Source organism: Silurus aristotelis (genome assembly GCF_946808225.1).
Source record: "Silurus aristotelis genome assembly, chromosome: 15".
Taxonomy (NCBI): domain Eukaryota; kingdom Metazoa; phylum Chordata; class Actinopteri; order Siluriformes; family Siluridae; genus Silurus; species Silurus aristotelis.
Genome location: NC_139588.1, coordinates 2401419 through 2422669, shown reverse-complemented (window position 1 = coordinate 2422669; position 21251 = coordinate 2401419). Strand labels below are relative to the sequence as shown.

General features: G+C 39.8%; 1 protein-coding gene and 1 long non-coding RNA gene across 2 annotated transcripts in view; one reads left to right on the top strand and one right to left on the bottom strand.

Moving 5' to 3' along the window:
- The window catches only part of LOC310738041 (uncharacterized protein), a 924051-nt gene that overhangs the window by 554799 nt on the left and 348001 nt on the right, over positions 1–21251 (bottom strand). The window contains exon 16 of the mRNA XM_083562839.1: positions 9444–9617. Coding sequence (XP_083418965.1) covers positions 9444–9617 — 174 coding nt within the window. The remainder of the gene's footprint in view (positions 1–9443; positions 9618–21251) is intronic.
- LOC310738275 lies at positions 798–2220 on the top strand. The gene is made up of 2 exons (XR_014536988.1): positions 798–1856; positions 1946–2220. It is a non-coding gene; the product is annotated as an uncharacterized lncRNA (long non-coding RNA).

The following is a 21251-nucleotide window of genomic DNA, read 5'->3' as shown; positions in this document are numbered from 1 at the left end:
CAGCACACATGAGCTTCCAGTTGTTGCTATCGGACCTAGTTCCACTGATGAATCGAAGTGTGTGTCTTCAATGAGCAGTCCTGACTCTGTCTGGCAGTGTCCATGTAAAGTGCTCCAAGGTGCTTCTAATTCCACTAGTCTCCATCTTCCTTGTTCAATAAACTATAGCCAGATAAATGTAACTCTTAGTTTTAATTCTGTGCCACCTGTTAGTCTAGGCATTGTACTCCAAATACCTAAGCATTTTTCTTGTGTTTCCCGAAGTAGTGGAAGTAAAGCTTTAGGAACCATTCCGTCAGTTTACTGTAATACTACGGAAACTCGACCCCTTAATTATTCTAATAGGGACTGCCGTGTTTGTATATCTGTCCAAAAAAATGAAAGGCAGGCTCTGGCAGGGCATATAACCTTTGCCAGGATATTGGCTAATTGCCAGAGTAACTGTACGTTTGAGCGCATACCAGGTTCACAGGGAACACTGGCTGTTAAAGATTGGTATTGGATATGCGGACATATGGTGTATACAGCTCTCCCAAGCGACTGGTCTGGAGTGTGTGCACTGATTCAGCTACAAGATGCTGCCTTAATTGTAAGGCCTATTACAAGTCATAGAAGGCCTAAAAGGAGTTTAGAAGAAAGATCAACATTTAGTTCAATATCTAGAGATAACCCTGTCCCTAAGGAACATCGTCTTTGGAAAAGTGCAGAAAAGTTTTTTGAATCTTTTTCCATCTGTTGGTGTGGTTAATCTGATGATAGAAGTTGAGGTAACCCGGTATGAGTTAATCTCTTTCATGAACGCCACCACAGCTATGATGCAAAGAATTAGAGTGGAACTTCGAGGTTTGAGATTAACTGCCCTTCAAAATCGGCTAGTTTTAGATCAACTCACTGCTATACAAGGTGGAGTATGTGCTGTTGTAGGTTCTACCTGTTGTACCTATATACCCGATAATGATGCTGATGGTCATATCATCGAACAAGCACTGAAAAACATCACTGAAGCCTCTCGACGTCTTGGAGAACGTGAAACACCTGCTGAACAAAGGTTTTTTTTTGGAAAAGATTAAGAATTTGTTTACGAGTGTTGAACACTATTTTGTTTTAGGAATGATTCTTGTATTGATTGTTGGAATTGTACTATGTATGTTGCCATGTTTGATGGCGATGGTAAGACAGGCTATAAAGGCCTCGATTGGAGTGGTGATGATGAAGGATTATTTGCATGTTGGGAATGAATGAAATGGAATCTGTATGTTTTTGTTTTTCTTTATCTTTTAATTTGCAGTTTATGTCACAGGTTCTGTTCCCAGGATGAACATCCTATGTTTTTGGTGTGTGATGCTAAATCATAAATGATTTAAAGTGGCCATTGTTAGTGTTAAAACTGTTTTCACACTATCTCACACACATTCCTTGTCCGTTCAGTGTCTATCGGATATTTACGAGGTTAGTATGTAAGGTAAACAGAGAGTCTTATCTGTGCTCACACATCTCCAAGTAGTATATCCTCTTATCTAAACAGGAAAACGACTTTAGTTCAGCCTTTCTCCCCAATATGTGTGTGTGTGTTCGTGTGTGTGTGGACTGTATCATCCTGTGTATATATACGTGTCTGCCACCTACAATAAACCCGAAGAGAAACATTTGCTACATTCTGTGTGCGATGTGATTCTTCCCTGATCAGAAAAGACATTACGGGTCTCGCAGATCGTATGGAAAATCTCTCCATGAATTAAGTTTCGTTTGGGCATGATAAAAATCTAACAGTGGGGAAATTTCCAAAAAGTGGTGTAGAAAGAAAGAAAAGTAAATAAAACTCCATTTATTTTTCTTCTATACTTTATATAAAACTAGTTTAAAGTACCCGTGCTTCGCTACGGAAGGCAGAACGCTAAGCAATATGGTATTTGAGCTGTATATATATAGATGAAGATGATTATAGATTTATGGGTGATTTTTGTAAGAAATATTATATAATACATCATATACATATTATATACATCCAGGTGTGTGTGTGTGTGTGTGTGTGTGTGTGTGTGTGTGTGTGTGTATGCAGGCACTAAAGATGGCACTGATCCCATACTGGGTTGATCACCTGATACTAGTAAGAAATGGATATCAGATCAGAGAGAAAATAAAGAATGGATTGGGTCTGATCCTGTAGCATAAAGATAGAAACTCTATTAAATACTAACTAAAGGACAAAGTAATACATGTGATTTGGACTCCTTCTGCTCTGGGCTTTTTCACATCAACTCCTCAGATCCTGTAGATAAACGTGTTCTCGGTTTGCAGACACGGAAATACAGGAACACTGGAGTCTTCACACACAATTGTTCATCACCAGTAAACACTAGAAGAGAAAGAAGTGAATCAGTAACAGAAAACTAGAAGGTGGTGTTTGATGATCAGCAGCAGGTAAATATATATTACCTGCTAAAAGTAGCAAAAACTCTTGTGTATCTTCTCATTTAGTGAGAAGATACACAAGAGTTTTTGCTGCTTTTAATAAAGATCACTGCTGTGGAGCTTCTCTCTTGTTCTACATGGATATTAAAGTGCAGACTTTAAAAACAAGCTGAGGGGAATTTTACAGGAATGGTATTTGTGTGGAATAAAAGATGATCATCAACTAATAAATAACACTAATGTAGTAAATAACACTAATGTAGTATAAACATAATGTGCTAAATAACACTAATGGAGTAAATAACGCTGATGTAGTAAATAACACTAATGTGTTAAGTAACGCTAATGTAGTAAATAATGCTAATGAAGAAATAACGCTAATGGAGTAAAAAAACACTAATGTAGTATAAACATAATGTGCTAAATAACACTAATGGAGTAAATAACGCTGATGTAGTAAATAACGCTAATGTAGTAAATAACGCTGATGTAGTAAATGAAGGTGATGTAGTAAATAATGCTAATGAAGAAATAACGCTAATGGAGTAAAAAAACACTAATGTAGTATAAACATAATGTGCTAAATAACACTAATGGAGTAAATAACGCTGATGTAGTAAATAAGGCTAATGTAGTAAATAAGGCTAATGTAGTAAATGACGCTAATGTAGTAAATGACGCTAATGTAGTAAATGATGCTGATGTAGTAAATAACGCTGATGTAGTAAATGACACTGATGTAGTAAATAACACTAATGTAGTAAATAACGCTGATGTAGTAAATGACACTGATGTAGTAAATAACACTGATGTAGTAAATAACACTAATGTAGTAAATAACACTAATGTAGTAAATAACGCTGATGTAGTAGTAAATAACGCTAATGTAGTAAATAACGCTGATGTAGTAAATGAAGGTGATGTAGTAAATAACGCTGATGTAGTAAATGACGCTGATGTAGTAAATAACTCTGATGTAGTAAATAACGCTGATGTAGTAAATAACACTGATGTAGTAAATAACACTGATGTAGTAAATGACGCTAATGTAGTAAATGACACTGATGTAGTAAATAACACTAATGTAGTAAATAACGCTGATGTAGTAAATAACACTGATGTAGTAAATAACACTAATGTAGTAAATGACACTGATGTAGTAAATGACACTGATGTAGTAAATGACACTGATGTAGTAAATGACGCTAATGTAGTAAATGACACTGATGTAGTAAATGACACTGATGTAGTAAATAACGCTGATGTAGTAAATAACACTAATGTAGTAAATAACGCTGATGTAGTAAATAACACTGATGTAGTAAATGACACTGATGTAGTAAATGACGCTGATGTAGTAAATGACGCTAATGTAGTAAATGACAATGATGTAGTAAATAACACTGATGTAGTAAATAACACTGATGTAGTAAATAACACTAATGTAGTAAATAACTCTAATGTAGTAAATAACGCTGATGTAGTAAATGAAGGTGATGTAGTAAATAACGCTGATGTAGTAAATGACGCTGATGTAGCAAATGACGCTGATGTAGTAAATAACACTGATGTAGTAAATAACGCTGATGTAGTAAATAACATTAATGTAGTAAATAACGCTGATGTAGTAAATAACGCTGATGTAGTAAATAACACTAATGTAGTAAATGATACTGATGTAGTAAATAACTAATGTAGTAAATAACACTGCTGTAGTAAATAACACTACTGTAGTAAATGACGCTGATGTAGTAAATAACACTGATGTAGTAAATAACACTAATGTAGTAAATAACGCTGATGTAGTAAATAACACTAATGTAGTAAATGACGCTGATGTAGTAAATGACACTGATGTAGTAAATAACACTAATGTAGTAAATAACGCTGATGTAGTAAATAACACTGATGTAGTAAATGACACTGATGTAGTAAATGACACTGATGTAGTAAATAACACTGATGTAGTAAATAACTCTAATGTAGTAAATAACACTGATGTAGTAAATGAAGGTGATGTAGTAAATAACGCTGATGTAGTAAATGACGCTGATGTAGTAAATGACACTGATGTAGTAAATAACTCTGATGTAGTAAATAACACTGATGTAGTAAATAACGCTGATGTAGTAAATGACACTGATGTAGTAAATAACACTAATGTAGTAAATAACGCTGATGTAGTAAATGACACTGATGTAGTAAATGACACTGATGTAGTAAATGACACTGATGTAGTAAATAACACTAATGTAGTAAATGACACTGATGTAGTAAATAACACTAATGTAGTAAATAACGCTGATGTAGTAAATGACACTGATGTAGTAAATAACACTAATGTAGTAAATAACGCTGATGTAGTAAATAATGCTGATGTAGTAAATAACGCTGATGTAGTAAATGAAGGTGATGTAGTAAATAACGCTGATGTAGTAAATAACGCTGATGTAGTAAATAACGCTAATGTAGTAAATAACGCTGATGTAGTAAATAACACTAATGTAGTAAATAACGCTGATGTAGTAAATAACGCTAATGTAGTAAATAACACTAATGTAGTAAATAACACTAATGTAGTAAATAACGCTAATGTAGTAAATAACGCTGATGTAGTAAATGAAGGTGATGTAGTAAATAACGCTGATGTAGTAAATGACACTGATGTAGTAAATAACGCTAATGTAGTAAATAACGCTAATGTAGTAAATAACGCTAATGTAGTAAATAACGCTGATGTAGTAAATGAAGGTGATGTAGTAAATAACACTGATGTAGTAAATAACGCTGATGTAGTAAATGACACTGATGTAGTAAATAACGCTGATGTAGTAAATGACACTGATGTAGTAAATGACGCTGATGTAGTAAATAACACTAATGTAGTAAATAACACTAATGTAGTAAATAACTCTAATGTAGTAAATAACGCTGATGTAGTAAATGAAGGTGATGTAGTAAATAACGCTGATGTAGTAAATGACGCTGATGTAGTAAATGACGCTGATGTAGTAAATAACACTGATGTAGTAAATGACGCTGATGTAGTAAATGACGCTGATGTAGTAAATGACGCTAATGTAGTAAATGACGCTGATGTAGTAAATGACACTGATGTAGTAAATAACACTAATGTAGTAAATAACACTGATGTAGTAAATAACACTAATGTAGTAAATAACTCTAATGTAGTAAATAACGCTGATGTAGTAAATGAAGGTGATGTAGTAAATAACGCTGATGTAGTAAATGACGCTGATGTAGTAAATGACGCTGATGTAGTAAATAACACTGATGTAGTAAATAACGCTAATGTAGTAAATAACGCTGATGTAGTAAATAACACTGATGTAGTAAATAACACTAATGTAGTAAATGGCACTGCTGTAGTAAATAACACTACTGTAGTAAATGACGCTGATGTAGTAAATAACACTGATGTAGTAAATAACACTGATGTAGTAAATAACACTAATGTAGTAAATAACGCTGATGTAGTAAATAACACTAATGTAGTAAATGACGCTGATGTAGTAAATGACACTGATGTAGTAAATAACACTGATGTAGTAAATAACGCTGATGTAGTAAATAACACTGATGTAGTAAATAACACTGATGTAGTAAATGACACTGATGTAGTAAATAACACTAATGTAGTAAATAACACTAATGTAGTAAATAACACTGATGTAGTAAATAACACTAATGTAGTAAATAACACTGATGTAGTAAATGACGGTGATGTAGTAAATAACGCTGATGTAGTAAATGACGCTGATGTAGTAAATAACACTAATGTAGTAAATAACGCTGATGTAGTAAATAACGCTGATGTAGTAAATAACACTGATGTAGTAAATAACGCTAATGTAGTAAATGACACTGATGTAGTAAATAACACTAATGTAGTAAATAACGCTGATGTAGTAAATAACGCTGATGTAGTAAATAACACTGATGTAGTAAATAACACTGATGTAGTAAATAACACTAATGTAGTAAATAACGCTGATGTAGTAAATGACACTGATGTAGTAAATGACACTGATGTAGTAAATGACACTGATGTAGTAAATGACACTGATGTAGTAAATAACACTAATTTAGTAAATAACGCTGATGTAGTAAATGACACTGATGTAGTAAATAACACTAATGTAGTAAATAACACTGATGTAGTAAATAACGCTGATGTAGTAAATAACGCTGATGTAGTAAATGAAGGTGATGTAGTAAATAACGCTGATGTAGTAAATGACACTGATGTAGTAAATAACGCTGATGTAGTAAATAACGCTGATGTAGTAAATAACACTGATGTAGTAAATAACACTAATGTAGTAAATAACGCTGATGTAGTAAATAACACTAATGTAGTAAATAACGCTGATGTAGTAAATAACGCTAATGTAGTAAATAACACTGATGTAGTAAATAACACTAATGTAGTAAATAACACTAATGTAGTAAATAACGCTAATGTAGTAAATAACGCTAATGTAGTAAATAACGCTGATGTAGTAAATGAAGGTGATGTAGTAAATAACGCTGATGTAGTAAATAACGCTAATGTAGTAAATAACGCTGATGTAGTAAATAATGCTAATGTAGTAAATAACGCTAATGTAGTAAATAACGCTGATGTAGTAAATGAAGGTGATGTAGTAAATAACGCTGATGTAGTAAATAACGCTGATGTAGTAAATGACGCTGATGTAGTAAATAACGCTGATGTAGTAAATAACGCTGATGTAGTAAATAACACTGATGTAGTAAATAACACTGATGTAGTAAATAACGCTGATGTAGTAAATGAAGGTGATGTAGTAAATAACGCTGATGTAGTAAATGACGCTGATGTAGTAAATGACACTGATGGAGTAAATAACTCTGATGTAGTAAATGACACTGATGTAGTAAATAACACTAATGTAGTAAATAACGCTGATGTAGTAAATAACGCTGATGTAGTAAATAACACTGATGTAGTAAATAACGCTGATGTAGTAAATAACACTGATGTAGTAAATAACACTGATGTAGTAAATAACACTGATGTAGTAAATGACGCTAATGTAGTAAATAACACTGATGTAGTAAATAACGCTGATGTAGTAAATGACACTGATGTAGTAAATGACGCTGATGTAGTAAATAACACTAATGTAGTAAATGACACTGATGTAGTAAATAACACTAATGTAGTAAATAACGCTGATGTAGTAAATGACACCGATGTAGTAAATGACACTGATGTAGTAAATAACACTAATGTAGTAAATAACACTAATGTAGTAAATAACACTGATGTAGTAAATAACGCTGATGTAGTAAATAACGCTGATGTAGTAAATAACACTAATTACATCAGTTTCAGTGTTTATATAAAACAGATTATTACTCAATTCAGTGTCTGTAGTTTGTAACGTTCATCATCCTTCAGATCAGAGAGACACTTCACTCCTGAGTCTCCTACTTTATTCACAGACAGATTCAGATCTCTCAGGTGTGAGGGGTTTGATCTCAGAGCTGAAGCGAGAGCAGCACAGCCTTCATCTGATACTCCACAATCACACAACCTGCAGATACACAATGACACACACTTCACTCTCTCAGTTTTTACACATTACACATCCTTTGTGTTCTTTCCACTAGAAAAAGAGAGAGAGAGAGAGAGAGAGAGAGAGAGAGAGAGAGAGAGAGAGAGAGAGAGAGAGAGAGAGAGAGCAGGAGGGAGAGAGGGAGGGAGAGAGATGGAGGGATAGAGGGATGGAGGAGAAAGAAAAGGAAAGAGGGAGGGAGGCAGTGAGAGGGAGGGAGATTTTTTTGACTTTTACAAAACTTTATTTACACAAGTCACATATCATAAAATTCAGGGTGACTTAAAAAATTGAATAAATAAAATAAATATGCTTTAAGAGTTTCATAATTGAGTAACATATGAGTGATCAGTTCAGTTCTTGTGTAAAGTTTAGTTCTCCTTCTGTAACAGGGCACAAAGCATTCTCCCAACACCACACACATTTAAACACATCCATATCATTCATACACACTCACATCACTGACCATCACACTCACACCACTGACCATCACACTCACATCACTGACCATCACACTCACATCACTGACCATCACACTCACATCACTGACCATCACACTCACATCACTGACCATCACACTCACACCACTGACCATCACACTCACACCACTGACCATCACACTCACATCACTGACCATCACACTCACATCACTGACCATCACACTCACATCACTGACCATCACACTCACACCACTGACCATCACACTCACACCACTGACCATTACACTCACACCACTGACCATCACACTCACACCACTGACCATCACACACTCACATCACTGACCATCACACTCACACCACTGACCATCACACTCACACCACTGACCATTACACTCACACCACTGACCATCACACTCACATCACTGACCATTACACTCACATCACTGACCATCACACTCATCACTGACCAAGAAAGAGAAAAGGAAAAACATGTAAAGTGAGATATTTGAAATCTGAATGTGAAGTAAAAGAAGCTGTAGGTTCTTCAGCTCCAGACAGTATTTTCAGGTGTTAATCTACTGGAAATACAGATTTAATGCTGCAGGTTTAATTGGACTTTTGAGCTGCAATAAAAGTCACAACAGATCAATTCTACACTGAGGGATTTTTGTAGCTTGTTAGATATTAGATCATCTTCTCTTTCTTCATTATTCTGCCTCGTCACATTCACATTTATATTAACACTTTTCTACATTTATTAGATATTAGAAACTAAAACAATACAAAAGTCAATAAAAAGTCATGATTATAAAAAGATAAAAATTAAATCAACACTAATTTAAACTAACAAACAAAAGTAAAAAATACAACTATAAACTTCCTCCTCAGAACATTGATGCTGAACCTAAAAGCTCTGCTTCAGTCTCACTATTAGAGAATGTGTGTTACTGAGGAGCAGGTCATGTGACTCTCAGAGAGATGATCTTACCTCAGTATCTCCAGTTTACAGTGAGGATTCTCCAGTACAGCAGAGAGACACTTCACTCCTGAGTCTCCTACTTTATTCTCAGTCAGATCCAGTTCTCTCGTGTGTGAGGGGTTTGATCTCAGAGCTGAAGCGAGAGCAGCACAGCCTTCATCTGATACTCCACACTTACACAACCTGCAGATACACAATGACACACACTTTCTCAGTTTCTACACTTTACACATCCTGTGTGTTTTGAAATGAGTGGTATGGATGGATGGATGGATGGATGGATGGATGGATGGATGGCTGTGTGGATGGATGGATGGATGGATGGATGGATGGATGGATGGATGGATGGATGGATGGATGGATGGATGGATGGATGGATGGATGGATGATAGCAGAAATATATACAAAAGATTGTGTAAATGAGAGAATTCAGATAAATAAACTAAATATTGACAAGAACAAGTCTGTTTCTTTTATGTGCGCATGTGTGTGTGTGTGTGTGTGTGTGTGTGTGTGTGTGTGTGTGTGTGTGGGTGTGTGAGAGAAAGAGAGAGTAAGTGTGTGTAAGTGAAAGATTGATTCCATTCTGAAACATTCTGACAAAACACTTCTACAGCTCTTTTCCTTCAGCTAAACTCAGATCCATCTCTTTTAGACCTTCTATATCCAGCAGTGTGCTACACATACCTCTTAAATCAGGAGAAATGGTGATTTTGAGAAAGGGATCATTTATATCTGGAATCAGACTTCCATCAGCAAAGTTTTGTAAAATAATTGGTTCTTTCTCTGTTAATCTTTTTTTCCAGAGTTTTAAGATAAATTCAGTTTGGCGTGAGGACCTCTGACCTAAAATGGTAGCCAGTGCAAGATCATCACTTAAATGAGGCCCAGACACATCAATGAAGTTCCTTAACTTTACCATACCAGAGCCACAAAGTCTTAATGAAAGACCTGGCAAACACTCATATGATAGGTCAAAGTGAGATCCTTTAACCAAAGACTCCTCAAGCAACCAAAACAATGACTCTGTTTTACAAACCCTGATCAAACTGAAACGTCCCCACAATTGTTTGTGATCCGTAAATACCAGAGTACTTTCAAGTCCAAGTCCATCGGTCCTCTGTAATATGTTCTGAACCACTTTCCTCCAAACTAGATCTAGGTCTACTAAACAGATGCACCAGACCTTAACCACCTCCTTCCACAGGCAAGAAAAGTACTCTTTGAGGGACCCAGTGAAGCCGATCCCAAAAAAAGTCCACCAGCGTTGCTTGTAATCTGGAAAGCAGACCGGAAGGAGGGTCTACAAACACCAATCTGTGCAACAATGTTGAAGCAGCCAAATTGTTCATTATTAAAACACGTCCTCTAAAGGAAAGTTGTCAATGAATCCACTTACATTTTTTTTAACCTACCCTCTATTTTTTCAACCAGCCCAAACCAGTTATTTTCTCGTGTGACAGCATCTCCAATAAACACTCCTAGATATTTAAGACCTCCTTTTTTCCATGTTAACCACCAGGTAATAACACTGGCACCTTCTCCCATTTTCCAACAAATTAAGGCATCACTCTTAGTCCAACTTATTTTAGCAGCAGATACATTTCCAAACTCTTGAATGATTTTTACTCGAGTATTTATATCATTCTGCCCATTGACCATCATTACATTATCAGCATAAGCTGATATCTGATGTTGCAGATTAACATGAGGTAACAGGAGGTCTTCTATATTAGACCGTCATATGTTTAATAATGGTATAATTGCTAAGGAGTAAAGCGTTCCAGAGAGTCACAACCTCGTCTGTCCTGGAGCTTTTCCACTCTCCATAATCTACAATGGCTTCCATAGCTCTTGTGCACACAAAGGCTTCTCCAGTGCCTCCTTTGACTTTTTTGGAAGCTTTGATAAAGCTTGATAAAAACTGACTGACATTTCCTCATCTTCTCTATATTCACTCCCATACAGATCCTTCTAGAACCTTCCAGCCCTTTGTTTTATTTCAGACAGCACTGTAAGCTCCTGCCCATTCTCTGATCACAATGAGTGAATGTCTCTACTCTGGCCATTCTTTCTTTCCAAATGAAAAAATAATTTAGATGGAGCATCCATTTATGTTCAATTGTTGTAGCGTGTCCTGAACAATGCACCTTTTGCCTTCACGCCTAACAGGTCTGCAAGAAACATCCTTTTGGACTTGAGAACATCAACACTATTTTGTTCTCCAGTAGACTCCAAAACTGTTACAATTTCACCGCTACAATTTCCTCTTCAAGTTCTTTTATTTTTTGTGTAATATTTTTAGAGACATTGAAAGTGTACTTTTGACATAATAACTTAATTTAAACTTTTCCAACATCCCACCATTGTTTTACATTTATAAAACTCTTTTTCTTTGATTTCATTTCATTTTAATTTAATTTTCATTTTCATATTAATTATACATTAATAAACCCACATTACATTTTTCAAACTGTGCATGTACAAATATCAGTCTACCAGCATTTTCTTGCTTCACCTCAAAAGAGACAGGAGTGAAATGTGCAGCAAAAAGCACAGCTCCCCCTCCTCTAGAAGAGCTGATGTGAGAGCACACCACCATCCCCTCCCCTTCTTTCCTCCAATTCATTTCATTTAAAACATCACTGTGCGTCTCCTGAATAAACATCACATCAATTCTTTTCTGTCTTCATAATTTAAATAACAATGCCCTTTTATAAGCATCTTGTGCAGCATTCATATTAAGAGAGCCTATTCTCAGCACACTCATAAAGAAGAATGAGAGAAGGACTACACACAAGACAAATTTCAGCATGTGAAGGCAGAGAAAACGACATTGTTTCAAACCCCATCCTCTGCCTGAAGTTCTGATCTTCATTTAGCAGGAATTTTCCTTAACCTATATATTTCCTGAACGGTGAACTTTTCTTCACCCTCACTTCTCATTAACATCCCAACAGAATCAACAAACATTTTGTGATCAGGAAAAGAATCTGTAACCTGCACTTCTTCTTTCGGCTGCTCCCATTAGGGGGCGCCACAGCGGATCATCCGTCTCCATACCACCCTGTCCTCTACATCTGCCTCTTTCACACCTAATACCTGCATGTCTTCCCTCACCACATCCATGAACCTCCTCCTTGGCCTTCCTCTTTTCCTCCATCCTGGTGGCTCCATCCTCAGCATTCTTCTACCAATTTAATTCATGTCCCTCCTCTGCACATGTCCAAACCATCTCAATCTCGCCTCCCTCACCTTGTCACCAAAACATCCTACATGCTCTATCCCTCTAATAAACTCATTTCTAATCTTGTTCATCGTCGTCACTCCCAACAAAAACCTTAACATATTCAGCTCTGCTACCTCCAGCTCCACCTCCTGTCTTCTACTCAATGCCACTGTCTCTAATCCATACAACATCGCAGGTCTCACTACAGTCCTATAAACTTTCCCTTTTATTCTCGCAGATACCCTACTATCACAAATCACTCCTGCTATCACTCTTCTCCACCCACTCCACCCTGCCTGCACTCTTTTCTTTACTTCTCTAACACGCTCTCCATTACTTTGCACTGTTGACCCCAGATACCTGAACTCCTCCACCTTCTCCACCTCTTCTCCCTGCAACCGCACCACTCCACTGCCCTCCCTCTCATTCACACACATGTACTCTGTCTTACTCCTACTGACTTTCATTCTCCTTCTCTCCCACGCGTACCTCTACCTCTCCAGGCTCTTCTCAACCTGCTCACTACTCTCACCACAAATCACAATATCATCCGCAAACATCATAGTACAGGGAGACTCCTGTCTGACCTCGTCCGTCAACCTGTCCATAACCACTGCAAACAGGAAAGGGCTCAGGGCCGATCCTTGATGTAGTCCAACCCTCACCCTGAACCAGTCTGTCGTTCCTACTGCACACTTCACTGCTGTCACACTGTCCTCATACATGTCCTGCACCACCCTCACATACTTCTCTGACACACTTGACTTCCTCATACAATACCACAACTCCTCTTTCGGCACTCTGTCGTACGCTTTCTCTAAATCCACAAATACACAATGCAATTCGTTCTGTCCTTCTCTATACTTCTCCATCAACATTCTCAAAGCAAATAAGGCATCTGTGGTGCTCTTCCTCAGCATGAAACCATACTGTTGCTCAAAGATGGACACCTCTTCTCTCAGCCTGGCTTCCACTACTCTTTCCCATAACTTCATGGTGTGACTGATCAACTTAATTCCCCTGTAGTTACTGCAGGTCTGCACATCTCCCTTATGCTTAAAGATCGGTACCAGCACACTCCTTCTCCATTCCTCAGGCATCCTCTCACCTTCCAAAATCTTGTTGAACAATCTGGTTAAAAACTCCACTGCCATCTCTCCTAAACATCTCCATGCTTCTACAGGTATGTCATCTGGTCCAACCGACTTTCCACTCTTCATCCTCTTAATCGCTGCTCTCACTTCCTCCTTACTAATCCTATCCACTTCCTTCTTCACCATCTCTTCACCATCCAACCTTCTCTCTCTCTGATTTTCCTCATTCATCAGCTGCTCAAAATACTCCATCCACCTTCTCAACACACTCTCCTCACTAGTCAACACATTTCCATCTGCATCCTTTATTGCTCTAACTTGCAGCACATCCTTCCCAGCTCGGTCTCTCTGCCTGGCCAATCGGTATAAATCCTTTTCTCCTTCCTTAGTGTCCAACCTCTCATACAGCTCCTCGTATGCCTTTACTTGGCTTTCGCCACATCCCTCTTTACCTGCTGCCACATCTCCTTGTTCTCCTGTCTACTTTTCTCATCTCATCTGTTTTGCCAACCTCTTTCTCCTTATGCTCTCCTGCACTTCCTCATTCCACCACCACATCTCCTTGTCTTGCTTTCTATTTCCAGATGACACACCAAGTACTTTTCTAGCTGCCTCCCTCATCACTCCTGCAGTAGTTTCCCAATCATCCAGCACCTCTTCACCACCACCGAGCCTCTGTCTGACCTCTTCCCTGAACCTCACACTACACTCTTCCTCCTTCAGTTTCCACCATCTTATTCTTCTTTCATTCCTCACTCTCCTCCTCTTCTTCTTCACCTCCAAAACCATCCTACAGACCAACATCCGATGCTGTCTAGCTACACTGTCCCCTGCCAACACCTTACAGTCTACAATCTCCTTCAGGTTGCATCTCCTGCATAGAACATAGTCCACTTGTGTGCACCTTCCTCCACTCTTATACGTCACCCTATGATCCTCCTTCTTCCTAAAATAAGTGTTCAACAGTGCCATATCCATCCTTTTAGCAAAATCTACCACCATCTGCCCTTCCACATTCCTCTCCTTAAATCCATACCTACCCATCACCTCCTCATCACCTCTGTTCCCTTCACCAACATGCCCAATAAAGTCTGCCCCAATCACCAATCGTTCTTTCCTAGGTACACCATCTACCACTTCATCTAATTCACTCCAGAATCATTCCTTCTTCTCCATCTCACAGCCAACTTGTGGAGCATAGGCACTGATGACATTTATCATCATCCCTTCAACTTCCAGCTTCACATTCATCACCCTATCAGAAACTCTCTTCACCTCCACTACACTTTTACTGTACTCTTCCTTCAGAATCAACCCTATACCATTTCTCTTTCCATCCATCAGTATTTTTCATCTTTTTTATTCTTTGTAAAAAAGATTTGACTTTATCAAAAGAATAGTCACTGCATGTCTTCCTTCTGCTCTTATTGTCCAGACTTTCACTGTCACAATCTTCAACAGGACTTTCATCATTTTCACCTTCATCAGCTTGTGTTTCAGACCATTGTTTTAACTTTTCATTCCTCATCTTTACTTTATTCCTTTTTCTCTTAACAGGAGGTGTTTTAAACAGTGCGTCATCACTCACATAATCTGGATTCATTTCTTCTTCACTCACCCGTATAGCTGCTTTGACAGTATCTATTACTGTGTCCCCCTCTGTCACCTCGGGTTCTCCACCCGGCATCACTCCTTCCTCTGGCGCAATAGATGCACCTTCAGCCTGATCCCATTCAGCCGAACCAGTGAGAACATTATCTTCAGCCTGATCCCATTCAGCCGAACCAGTGAGAACATTATCTCCAGCCTGATCACATTCAGCTGAACCAGTGAGAACAGTATCTCCAGCCTGATCCCATTCAGCCGAACCAGTGAGCACAGTCTCTTCAGCCTGATCCCATTCAGCTGAACCAGTGGGAACAGTATCTCCAGCCTGATCCCATTCAGCCGAACCAGTGAGAACAGTATCTCCAGCCTGATCACATTCAGCCGAACCAGTGAGAAAAGTATCTCCAGCCTGATCACATTCAGCCGAACCAGTGAGAACAATATCTCCAGCCTGATCCCATTCAGTCGAACCAGTGAGAACAGTATCTCCAGCCTGATCACATTCAGCAGAACCAGTGAGAACAGTATCTCCAGCCTGATCCAATTCAGTGAGAACAGTATCTCCAGCCTGATCACATTCAGCCGAACCAGTGAGAACAGTATCTTCAGCCTGATCACATTCAGCAGAACCAGTGAGAACAGTATCTCCAGCCTGATCACATTCATCTGAACCAGTGAGAACAGTATCTCCAGTCTGATCCCATTCAGCAAAACCAGTGAGAACAGTATCTCCAGCCTGATCCCATTCAGCAGAACCAGTGAGAACAGTATCTCCAACCTGATCCCATTCAGCAGAAGCAGTGAGAACAGTATCTCCAACCTGATCCCATTCAGCCGAACCAGTGAGAACAGTATCTCCAGCCTGATCAAATTCAGCCGAACCAGTGAGAACAGTATCTCCAGCCTGATCCCATTCAGCCGAACCAGTGAGAACAGTATCTCCAGCCTGATCCCATTCAGCCGAACCAGTGAGAACAGTATCTCCAGCCTGATCCCATTCAGCCGAACCAGTGAGAACAGTATCTCCAGCCTGATCCCATTCAGCCGAACCAGTGAGAACAGTATCTCCAGCCTGATCCCATTCAGCAGAACCAGTGAGAACAGTATCTCCAGCCTGATCCCATTCAGCAGAACCAGTGAGAACAGTATCTCCAGCCTGATCCCATTCAGCCAAACCAGTGAGAACAGTATCTCCAGTCTGATCCCATTCAGCAGAACCAGTGAGAACAGTATCTCCAGTCTGATCCCATTCAGCAAAACCAGTGAGAACAGTATCTCCAGCCTGATCCCATTCAGCAGAACCAGTGAGAACAGTATCTCCAGCCTGATCCCATTCAGCAGAACCAGTGAGAACAGTATCTCCAGCCTGATCCCATTCAGCAGAACCAGTGAGAACATTATCTCCAACCTGATCACATTCAGCAAAATCAGTGAGAACAGTATCTCCAACCTAATCACATTCAGCAAAACCAGTGAGAACAGTATCTCAAGCCTGATCACATTCAGCCGAACCAGTGAGAACAGTATCTCCAGCCTGATCACATTCAGCAGAACCAGTGAGAACAGTATCTCCAGCCTGATCCCATTCAGCAGAACCAGTGAGAACAGTATCTCCAGCCTGATCCCATTCAGCAGAACCAGTGAGAACAGTATCTCCAGCCTGATCCCATTCAGCAGAACCAGTGAGAACAGTATCTCCAGCCTGATCCTATTTAGCAGAACCAGTGAGAACAGTATCTCCAGTCTAATCACATTCAGCAAAACCAGTGAGAACAGTATCTCCAGCCTGATCCCATTCAGCAGAACCAGTGAGAACAGTATCTCCAGCCTGATCCCATTCAGCCGAACCAGTGAGAACAGTATCTCCAGCCTGATCACATTCAGCAGAACCAGTGAGAACAGTATCTCCAGCCTGATCCCATTTAGCTGAACCAGTAAGAACAGTATCTCCAGCCTGATCCCATTCAGCAGAACCAGTGAAAACAGTATCTCCAGCCTGACCACATTCAGCAGAACCAGTGAGAACAGTATCTCCAGCCTGATCACATTCAGCCGAACCAGTGAGAACAGTATCTCCAGCCTGATCACATTCAGCAGAACCAGTGAGAACAGTATCTCCAGCCTGATCCTATTTAGCAGAACCAGTGAGAACAGTATCTCCAGTCTAATCACATTCAGCTGAACCAGTGAGAACAGTATCTCCAGCCTGATCACATTCAGCCGAACCAGTGAAAACAGTATCTCCAGCCTGATCACATTTAGCTGAACCATTGAGAACAGTATCTCCAGCCTGATCACATTCAGCCGAACCAGTGAAAACAGTATCTCCAGCCTGATCACATTCAGCAAAACCAGTGAGAACAGTATCTCCAGCCTGATCACATTCAGCAAAACCAGTGAGAACAGTATCTCCAGCCTGATCCTATTCAGCAGAACCAGTGAGAACAGTATCTCCAGCCTGATCCCATTCAGCAAAACCAGTGAGAACAGTATCTCCAGCCTGATCAAATTCAGCAGAACCAGTGAGAACAGTATCTCCAGCCTGATCACATTCAGCAGAACCAGTGAGAACAGTATCTCCAGCCTGATCACATGTAGCCGAACCAGTGAGAACAGTATCTCCAGCCTGATCACATTCAGCAGAACCAGTGAGAACAGTATCTCCAGCCTGATCACATTCATCTGAACCAGTGAGAACAGTATCTCCAGTCTGATCCCATTCAGCAAAACCAGTGAGAACAGTATCTCCAGCCTGATCCCATTCAGCAGAACCAGTGAGAACAGTATCTCCAACCTGATCCCATTCAGCAGAAGCAGTGAGAACAGTATCTCCAACCTGATCCCATTCAGCCGAACCAGTGAGAACAGTATCTCCAGCCTGATCCCATTCAGCCGAACCAGTGAGAACAGTATCTCCAGCCTGATCCCATTCAGCCGAACCAGTGAGAACAGTATCTCCAGCCTGATCCCATTCAGCCGAACCAGTGAGAACAGTATCTCCAGCCTGATCCCATTCAGCCGAACCAGTGAGAACAGTATCTCCAGCCTGATCCCATTCAGCAGAACCAGTGAGAACATTATCTCCAGCCTGATCCCATTCAGCAGAACCAGTGAGAACAGTATCTCCAGTCTGATCCCATTCAGAAAAACCAGTGAGAACAGTATCTCCAGCCTAATCACATTTAGCTGAACCAGTGTGAACAGTATCTCCAGCCTGATCCCATTCAGCAGAACCAGTGAGAACAGTATCTCCAGCCTGATCCCATTCAGCAGAACCAGTGAGAACATTATCTCCAACCTGATCACATTCAGCAAAATCAGTGAGAACAGTATCTCCAACCTAATCACATTCAGCAAAACCAGTGAGAACAGTATCTCCAGCCTGATCACATTCAGCCGAACCAGTGAGAACAGTATCTCCAGCCTGATCACATTCAGCAGAACCAGTGAGAACAGTATCTCCAGCCTGATCACATTCAGCTGAACCAGTGAGAACAGTATCTCCAGCCTGATCCCATTCAGCAGAACCAGTGAGAACAGTATCTCCAGCCTGATCCCATTCAGCAGAACCAGTGAGAACAGTATCTCCAGCCTGATCCTATTTAGCAGAACCAGTGAGAACAGTATCTCCAGTCTAATCACATTCAGCAAAACCAGTGAGAACAGTATCTCCAGCCTGATCCCATTCAGCAGAACCAGTGAGAACAGTATCTCCAGCCTGATCCCATTCAGCCGAACCAGTGAGAACAGTATCTCCAGCCTGATCACATTCAGCAGAACCAGTGAGAACAGTATCTCCAGCCTGATCCCATTCAGCCGAACCAGTGAGAACAGTATCTCCAGCCTGATCCCATTCAGCTGAACCAGTGAGAACAGTATCTCCAGCCTGATCCCATTCAGCCGAACCAGTGAGAACAGTATCTCCAGCCTGATCCCATTCAGCTGAACCAGTGAGAACAGTATCTCCAGCCTGATCACATTCAGCCGAACCAGTGAGAACAGTATCTCCAGCCTGATCACATTCAGCAGAACCAGTGAGAACAGTATCTCCAGCCTGATCCCATTTAGCTGAACCAGTGAGAACAGTATCTCCAGCCTGATCACATTCAGCCGAACCAGTGAGAACAGTATCTCCAGCCTGATCCCATTCAGCAGAACCAGTGAAAACAGTATCTCCAGCCTGATCACATTCAGCAGAACCAGTGAGAACAGTATCTCCAGCCTGATCACATTCAGCCGAACCAGTGAAAACAGTATCTCCAGCCTGATCCTATTTAGCAGAACCAGTGAGAACAGTATCTCCAGTCTAATCACATTCAGCAAAACCAGTGAGAACAGTATCTCCAGCCTTTTCATCAGCCACTACGTGAGCGCTGTTATCCGCGGTCTGTACACGACAGGAACTTCTAATGTGCTCCTCCTCTCCACACTTAAAACATCTCATAGTCTCAGAACTTACATACACAACATAGTCAAAGCCATCGATTCTGAATTTAAAAGCCACACTTAGATCCTCTACTTCACTTTTAAGGACCATAAAGACTTGTGGTCTAAAAGTGACTACCGTAATTTCCGGACTATAAAGCGCACCCATATATAAGCCGCACCCACTGAATTTTACAAATATTTTTATTTTGAACATAATTAAGCCGCACCTGTCTATAAGCTGCAGGTGTCTACACTAATGTACTTTACACAGGCTTTAATAAAAGACACGTTACACACGGTGTAACAGGTGATATATTCATTCATTTTCTCCCGCTTATCCGTAATTCGGGTCGCGGGGGCAGCAGTCTAAGCAGGTCCCCGCCTTCGACTGCTGCCCAATCCTCACAGCACCATCCCTTACGGTCCCTCCTGCAGGTGGTGAGCCCACGGGAAGCAGGTGATATAATGTTGTGCTTCTATTAGGAGCATAGCGGTATTTTGGGAAAAGCCTGGCACTGCATTCTCCCGGTATTACTGCGTGTGTGGAGATTGAGGATTATGTCCTTTTTCATTTTCTGATGCTCATTTCTAATTTTTTTTGACTAACCCATAACGCTGTTGCCAAGAAAAATGAATAAAGCATGAGTTTTGGAAACCTGTCTGTGCTTATATGCAACTGGAGTTTTAGTGAGCTCTCCCTTCACCCAGACTCAACGCGCTACAACGGCTTGTATCTAAACAGCAGCCGACCAAGTAAGTCATTGTTCACTGTCTTCCCCCTCCTTTCACAACTACAGTGGTACCTTGACCTACGAGTGCATTTACGTACGAGTTTTCCGAGGTACGAGCGGTCACTCAGTCGATTTTTTAGCTTTGTTACGCAACCAAAAACTTGAGATACGAGCTCGAGACGCCGCTGCTAGATGGCGAAGCGAAGCCAGAAAGCGAAGATTGTGACGAAAATTAAGATAAGCAAAGAAGAAAAAGTAACAATGTTAAAGTTTAGGGATAGGTAGTGTACAGGAGTGATAGTAAAAAACACACACACACCCCACCGGCGTTTTCGTTAGCTCAAGTCGTCTCATTTCCAAGGAAAATACACTGAATAAAACCTTATTATATCTTTACATACTCTTTCTATTATGTTTTTATACAAAAAAATTTATTTAGAAATGTATTTTCCAATTTAATAACATGAAACATAAAAACGGGGTCATTTTGAGGGTTGGAATGGATTAATGCCATTTTAAGTATTTTCAATATGGAAAACTGATTTGATGTGCGAGCAAATTGAGATACGAGCTCGTCCACGGAACGAATTAAACTCATAGCTCAAGGTACCACTGTATTTCTCTCGGGAGTTTATCACACAGGTGAGGTGCGTTTTTTTTTCGTTTCCGTTCGGAAATTTCATTGGTCTAATGTTATGGGGTTCAGTTTTTTGGCTTGAAGTTTGTG